This window comes from Meleagris gallopavo, chromosome Z, assembly GCF_000146605.3.
Source record: "Meleagris gallopavo isolate NT-WF06-2002-E0010 breed Aviagen turkey brand Nicholas breeding stock chromosome Z, Turkey_5.1, whole genome shotgun sequence".
NCBI classification, from domain to species: domain Eukaryota; kingdom Metazoa; phylum Chordata; class Aves; order Galliformes; family Phasianidae; genus Meleagris; species Meleagris gallopavo.
The window spans coordinates 8,950,249-8,957,534 of NC_015041.2; the positions used below are offsets into that span (position 1 = coordinate 8,950,249).

A 7,286-nucleotide genomic window follows, 5' to 3' on the forward strand; every position below is an offset into this window, starting at 1 on the left:
GGGCGGTGGGATTGGCTCCGTACTTGGAGGGCTGTGCCCCAGTGTGTGGGGTTGGGTAGAGTGCAAGAAACTGCTGGAGGATGAGGAGATGTTGTGTTCCACGGTGTATGTTAGATATTAGGAGGAATTTTTTCACTCAGAGGGTGGTGATGCACTGGAACAGGTTGCCCAAGGAGGTTGTGGATGCTCCATCCCTGGAGGCATTCAAGGCCAGGCTGGATGTGGCTCTGGGCAGCCTGGTCTGCTGGTTTGTGGCCCTGCACGTAGCAGAGGGGTTGAAACTCAATGATCTTTGTAGTCCTTTTCAACTCAGGCCTTTCTACGATTTCATGATTCTGTGATAGGTAAATGCTGGGGAAGAAAAAAAGGGAGACTGCGGGAAGAAGAAAATGAAAGAAGCATCTGGTGACGAAGGGCGTGCAGAGGTGAGACCATGTCAGGCCATGGGGTGTTGAAGGATGTAGTTTTGTGTACTGTTGACTTTGCTGTATGTCATCCATCTGATTCATTTATCTGCTGTTGCAGTAATTCCTTTCCCTGCTGTTTCTTACTTCAGCAAAGTTTGCTGTGAAGTGGCTTTGTTGCTCTTGACAGCAGGTTATATTGTTGTCAGGAGAGAGCAGCTCTGGTTTCTGTGGCTGCTGCTCCATGATGCAGCCTACTGTGGCTCCCACCAGCAGCAGGAGATAGATGGCAGGTCTGTGGAGCAGTGAAAGCCTGCCAGAGATGCTCTGCCGTTTCCGTGTTTGTGGTTGGTGTGAGTAAACAGTGGGCACAGAGCTGCTGGTCACGTAGTGCCTGCATTGACAGCCTGATGTCAGTGCAGGATGTGTTCAACAAGCTTTTCAAATTGTTTTTCCTTTTGTACTGTATTAAACTATCAGTTGCTACAAGTTTAAGCATGAGGTTAATAAACTATCTAGTAGTTCATTAATATATTTTAAACGTATGTTAAACAGATGCACTGTGGTATGTATAATGTTACTATGTAATTGTAATAATTGGCTGTTAAGGCATAGCACATGCATAGCTGCAGACAGTCACATGGGCCTTTGTGAAATGTATATATGCTATTCACATTCTTGACATCATGTGGTATTAATCTGTTGAATGTGCCTTTATTCTTTATGTATAGCTGAATCCTTGGCCTGCATTTATCAGTGAGCGCTTAGAGATGTACACTAAACTTAAAGCTGAGCACGATGCACTTCTTGCAGAGCGAGCTGCTAATGATAGTAAACCCATTAAAGTTACATTACCTGATGGTAAGCTGGTTGATGCTGAGTCCTGGAAGACCACACCTTATCAAATTGCTTGTGGAATTAGGTATGATTTTATGCTATTAAATACTTAGTAATTTTTAGACTGATCTACATCTCCAAGTTGTGACTGTGATCATTAACATTAGCAAATGCAAAATTAGTTTTTGTGGGCCTGGGTAAGATGACTTGGGTGATGTTTCAATTGACTTTTAGAGTGAGCTAACATTAGAAATGTGTTTTGTTTAATTGCACTTTCATTGGCATGGGAGATACCTATCAGAAAGAACACATCTCCAGCTGACTCACATATCCTATGGGGTGGATTTGAACAATGTGTGCTGGACACCTTATCAATCAAAATTATGAAAGCTGGGTGATTCCTAGAGATGAAATACTACTATTTTATTATTATTAATTAATGCTTTAATACTTTGTCCCTGGAATCAGTTTTGGTTTTGTGATTTGGAATCAAGGAAAGTGTTTTTGCCTAGAGGAACTGTAGAATGACTGTATTAGGAACAGTATTTGATAATTTCTGAAATAGAAGCTCTGTCTTTTATTGCAGTAGGATTTCGGTATCATATTAGAACTTTGAGGTAGCTGCCTGTAAGTCAGATATGCATTAATGTCCAGTAAACAGTGCAGCTTTCCTCCTATATCTCATTTCCTAAATGTTCAGGACTGGCTTAACTGCTCTTTCTTTGAAATTTATTTGCAGTATTATAACCACTGAGAGCGCTCCGAAAAAGTCATTCTTAACATGGTGAAGCAAATTCTGAGTATTTCTGCTTGTTGATTTTAAACAATTATATACTGTGGTTTTGTTTTTTTGGTTTTTTTTTCAGTCAAGGCTTAGCTGACAACACTGTTATTGCTAGAGTGAATAAGATGGTTTGGGATCTAGACCGTCCTTTGGAGGAGGATTGCACCTTGGAGCTGCTCAAGTTTGAGGATGAAGAGGCTCAAGCCGTGAGTATCTGCTAGCTAAAATTTGTTTGCTTTTAGATTTGCGTTAAATCCAGCCTCTAGCAGGTACTAGCATCTTAACTGTGCTCAAGGGAAGAGAGAAGGAGGAAAAAGATACGCTGTGTAGGTACATCTCATTTTTTTATAATAGTTCCTTAGGAAGACACGGTATTGAGATAAAGTTTATTCTGTTGGGTATTTGTTATGAAGTGTGCTAACTGTTGTTATAGTTATGCAAAGTGTGTAATATTTGCAGCCTTAATGTTATGTAAATCTTCTGAACCAACCACTTTAGCACTGGCTGCACGAGCAATGACGGGTACAGAATTACTAATACAAATACCAATCTACTGAGTAAGTTGCTCTTGTATTTTTTCTTTATACTAAGGTACATATTTTATTTCAGTTACTCATTCATCTAAGTGTAGATACCCAGTGAATTTGTAAATTCTGTCTTTTAGACAGAAATCCATTGCAAATTCATTGCAGTGGAGATTTGCATTCAAACTTAGGATTTTTATGCCAATTAAATGATTACTTCTGTAATACTGAGGTTCTCTGATTTGTGCAAATAAAAGCAGTTAAATCTTACAGGTTCAGCTTTAATTTGCTAACCCTTTAGGTGCACTACAAGATAAAGAGTAGTTTTTAGCTTTAAACTGTTCTATATCACTGCAGGGCTTACCATACTTTAAATGTTTGTAGGACTGTGGCCTTATGTTGCAAATACACCTTTATGTTTATGCTGTGTGTCAGCAGAGCCAATCCATTGAAGTTGATAGAAAAAAACGTGTTGGATTAGTTTCCTGACTTCTAGACAAATCTGAATAATTTCAACAGTGAAAAGAAGAATTATATGCTTTCAGTCTGTAAAATTAAAAAATAAAATCCAGCATTACTTTGGAAATACTGGAGCTTAGGATAGGAGTATTTCTGGGCCAGTCATTGCTGTTCTGAAGACTGCTATAATGTGAGGTCTGCATGAAGTATCCTTGGAAGCAAATGTTCAGAAAACATTTAATTTAAAATATTCAGAAATGTGTTGTGCATATTTGGACTTATTCCCTCCCCCTACCCCCTTTTTTGACTTCAATTAGGTATACTGGCACTCAAGTGCTCACATAATGGGTGAAGCTATGGAGCGAATCTATGGTGGATGTTTGTGCTATGGACCACCAATAGAAAATGGATTTTATTATGACATGTTCCTTGAGGATGGGTAGGTTTTATATTTTTTTTCTTTTTTAGCAGTTGAGGGAGATGATGGTTATACCAAAGTTTGGGTTACTTGGAACCAGATGAGAAATCACAAGTGAAAGGGAGAGTGATGTGCTCTTCTGCATGTTTATTTTAGAGGTGTATCAAGTAATGACTTCTCTGCTTTGGAAGCGCTGTGCAAAAAGATCATGAAGGAAAAGCAGCCATTTGAAAGACTGGAAGTTAAGAAGGAAACGCTACTTGAAATGTTTAAGGTGGGTTGTTCTTGAGTGTTGTTATCACACCATGCAGTTGCACTCTTGAGTATTTGTAACGTCAGCCACATATAGTGATAGAGGAAGGTCTTTCAAAGTTTTTTTTGAAGATGTGTTCTTACAAACTCATTTGTGATATTTAACCTAAAAAAAAAAAAGGTAAAAAAAAAAATTAATCATTTAGATTCTCATAAATGCATTTGATTTTTCTCCAGCTGTGAGAGTTGTACTTTTGGGTGATCTTGGCAATATGTTTGAATCGGCATTCTTCATTTATTTCCCACAGATGTAAATTTGCAAATGTGCACTTGTATTATACTGGCTGTGGTAATACACTGTGCTGATACTAAACTGCATATGCTGGTGCATTCAGAAGGCTTCATAAAATATTTTTTTAAGGATGAGGTTAAAAAGCAAGAATAAAATCTCATCTTTTCTTTTTTGTAACTAGCTGTAAACAATTTCCTGGTCATTCTCTCAGATAGAGGTTACTCAGTTTTTTCTACTAAGACTCTAAAGAGAATCAATGTTGTTCAGAGTGGAAGAGGCCTTATTAGATCTTCAGTCCACTCTTGTGCTCAGGGCAGTGTTATCACTGAAGCTGGATCAGGTTCCTCAGGTACTGCTTGGTACTGTGTTAGACGGGAGCACCATGCTGTATAGCAGAGTGTCTTTTGATGTACTGTAGCATCGAGTTTGCAAAAAGCTTAAACTGCTGATCAGCTCTACTGCATAACAAGAAGTTAATAAATGTGTGGTGCTCTTCTTCTTAGTATAACAAATTCAAGTGTCGCATCTTGAATGAGAAGGTCAATACTCCAACTACAACAGTATACAGGTAATTATGCATGCGTACTATTACTAGGTATAATTTGCTATGATTAAATATACTAAACAAATGTTTTTTCTATTCTTAGATGTGGTCCCTTGATAGATTTATGCAGAGGACCTCATGTTAGACATACTGGCAAGATAAAGAGCATAAAAATTCATAAGGTAGGACCTGAAACTATCCTAAGCAAATGTGTTAATTGACAGTGTGTTGCTGTGTTTGGGCATGACAACAGTAAATTATCTAAGAGCATAATGTGAAGTGGATAACCTGGCCATAAACTCAATTTAACCAACTGGCAAAGGGTTATGTGCTATAAGAATGGTATTTAAGGGATGTGAAGACCTAACAGATGGCCAGGGACATCATTTCCAGCACATCTTGGGAAGTGGGTGTGGCTTAATTCTTCGTTGAGATCAGTGAGAGTTCTTGTTTTAGTTTAGCTGATGGTTATAGCTCAATGTGAACAGAACAGATGAAATAGGATGGCTTCAGACAGAGATAGTAGACCTGAGGAAGAAAAAAAAGGACCATTTAGGGCTTGAAACCAGTTTTTACGATTCAGCTCTTCTTTGTGCATTTTTTTCACCAGCACTGTGTTTTTATGATTAAAACTCTCTTCGTGCCGTAGTTACTCTATATTAAACATAAATTTGTTTAATTATTATGTGTGCCTTTTACAACAGGCAGGAGCAGTAAAATGTGTAGGTTCTTTCTTCATTATTTCATTTATTTTTTTTTGTGCGCAGAATTCATCTACCTACTGGGAAGGCAAGGCTGATATGGAATCCCTCCAGCGAATCTATGGAATTTCATTCCCAGATGCAAAAATGTTGAAGGAATGGGAAAAATTCCAGGAGGAGGCTAAAAACAGAGATCACAGAAAAATTGGACGGGTAAGGCATTCTGTATGGTAACGTATTTTACAAACATAATGCATACATAACCTCACAACTACAACTACCTCACATACAGCATATACTTGCTGTCACAACTAAGATGTGATGCAGCTGTATTTTCAGTTGAGTTGCAAAGCCTGGTTCTTTTCTATCTAAAAGCATCAGAATTCCTAAAGCAAAGAACTTATCTTTAGATCAAAAGCTTTTCCTACCTGGGTTGCTGCAGCCTCTTCACTCGCAGTTTTGCCTTTTTTCTGATCTTTAGAATCTATAGTACATTTTGGGGTTGAGTTTTTCTGCTTGATTAGTTTTTCATTTTGTTTTTTAGGTTGAAGTCCATGTCTTGTAATTGGTAGCTTTGAATGCTATTAAAAGGTCTACTGTTGAACATCAGCAAAAAGAACAGAATACATTAGATGCTGTCTTGAAGCTTATGCTTAATTTTTCACATTAGCCAATTACAGTCCAAATATATAGTTAATATTTACTTCTGGAACTCTCTAATTATTCAAATATTTTTTTGTCAGTGGACAAGGGCATTGTGTGCGTGCAGTTAGGAATTGCACATAAACCTCAGTATTTGGGGTAGTGACAATAGAATAGAAAATTAAACTATTTTCTTCTTGTATATGTACTGATGAGGATACAAGTACCTGTGAAATGCAACTGGTCTGTTGTTGTGACCAGTCAGTCGTAATTCATTTGTGAATGTTTAATTTAAAAAAAAAAAAGGCTGTGCAAGTACTAAGCTTTTCCAGTATTTTTCTACAGGATCAAGAACTCTTTTTCTTTCATGAGCTCAGCCCTGGTAGCTGTTTTTTCTTACCAAAAGGAGCTTATATATATAATACCTTAATTGAATTCATCCGGGTAAGTAATGTCTTTTGGAAGTTGTCTTACAGAAGGAAGTGCTTAACTTCAGAAAAAATGTAGAAGTATACAATGATGTAACAGTATGAATTGACTTGAAATGAAGGGCTGTTTAACTGAAGGAACCTGGTTACTTACAACTGGTGTTTTAACAATGTCTGCCAAATTATATTTTTATCACTGCAGTTAAAATAGTGATAATGATGACTCATGGTAGAGCTAAGCTCAGTCGACTGTTGTTTCACTGATCCTTGTTGATTTTACTTAATAAGTGTTAGACTTGGACTTGTTCAGCTAATTATTAGAAAAATGAGAAAAAAAAATACTGATCTACCTGCTGCAAAATGTAAATATCTCTGTGTCTTATTATTAGATATTTGGGCTGTAAAGTAGTACCAAGTGTCATGGAATAATTAGAGACTGCTGCTTTGCTTGGTTAGAAGGAACTTGTTCTTTTTGCTTACTACAGAGGAATTTTTGAGGGAAGGGTGGTTTGATGCCATTTCCAGCTTGTTTTTCTTTTTTTCTTTTTTCTGTAGTGGATGCTGTAAAAATAGTGCTTGCATATTTTCATGACTGCAGATCAAAGCCTGAGTACCATTACTTTCGTTTGCTTATTGATTATTTTATGTACTGGGTTTATTTTAGAGTGAGTATCGAAAACGTGGATTCCAAGAGGTTGTCACTCCAAATATTTTCAACAGTAAACTATGGATGACTTCAGGGCATTGGCAGCATTACAATGAAAACATGTTTTCCTTTGAAGTGGAGAAAGAATTATTTGCTCTGAAGCCTATGAACTGTCCAGGACACTGGTAAATGCATATCATCTTTGCATTGGATTTTCTTTTGAATTTAAAAAAAAAAAAAACAAAAACAAACCAACAGAAAAAACCCACCAACAAACAAACAGAGAACCACAACTAAAAATACCTTGTTAGGAGTGTTGCAATTACGAGTATTGTTATTATGAGCTCTCTACAGG

At 37.2% G+C, this 7,286-nt stretch overlaps 1 protein-coding gene across 1 annotated transcript in view; it reads left to right on the plus strand.

Moving 5' to 3' along the window:
- Positions 1-7,286, plus strand: part of TARS1 (threonyl-tRNA synthetase 1) — a 25,593-nt gene that overhangs the window by 10,903 nt on the left and 7,404 nt on the right. The window contains exons 2-11 of the mRNA XM_010725310.3: positions 345-425; positions 1,136-1,326; positions 2,108-2,231; positions 3,326-3,447; positions 3,583-3,700; positions 4,474-4,538; positions 4,618-4,696; positions 5,282-5,428; positions 6,203-6,301; positions 6,950-7,116. Of these exons, the coding sequence (XP_010723612.2) occupies positions 345-425; positions 1,136-1,326; positions 2,108-2,231; positions 3,326-3,447; positions 3,583-3,700; positions 4,474-4,538; positions 4,618-4,696; positions 5,282-5,428; positions 6,203-6,301; positions 6,950-7,116 (1,193 nt within the window). The remainder of the gene's footprint in view (positions 1-344; positions 426-1,135; positions 1,327-2,107; positions 2,232-3,325; positions 3,448-3,582; positions 3,701-4,473; positions 4,539-4,617; positions 4,697-5,281; positions 5,429-6,202; positions 6,302-6,949; positions 7,117-7,286) is intronic.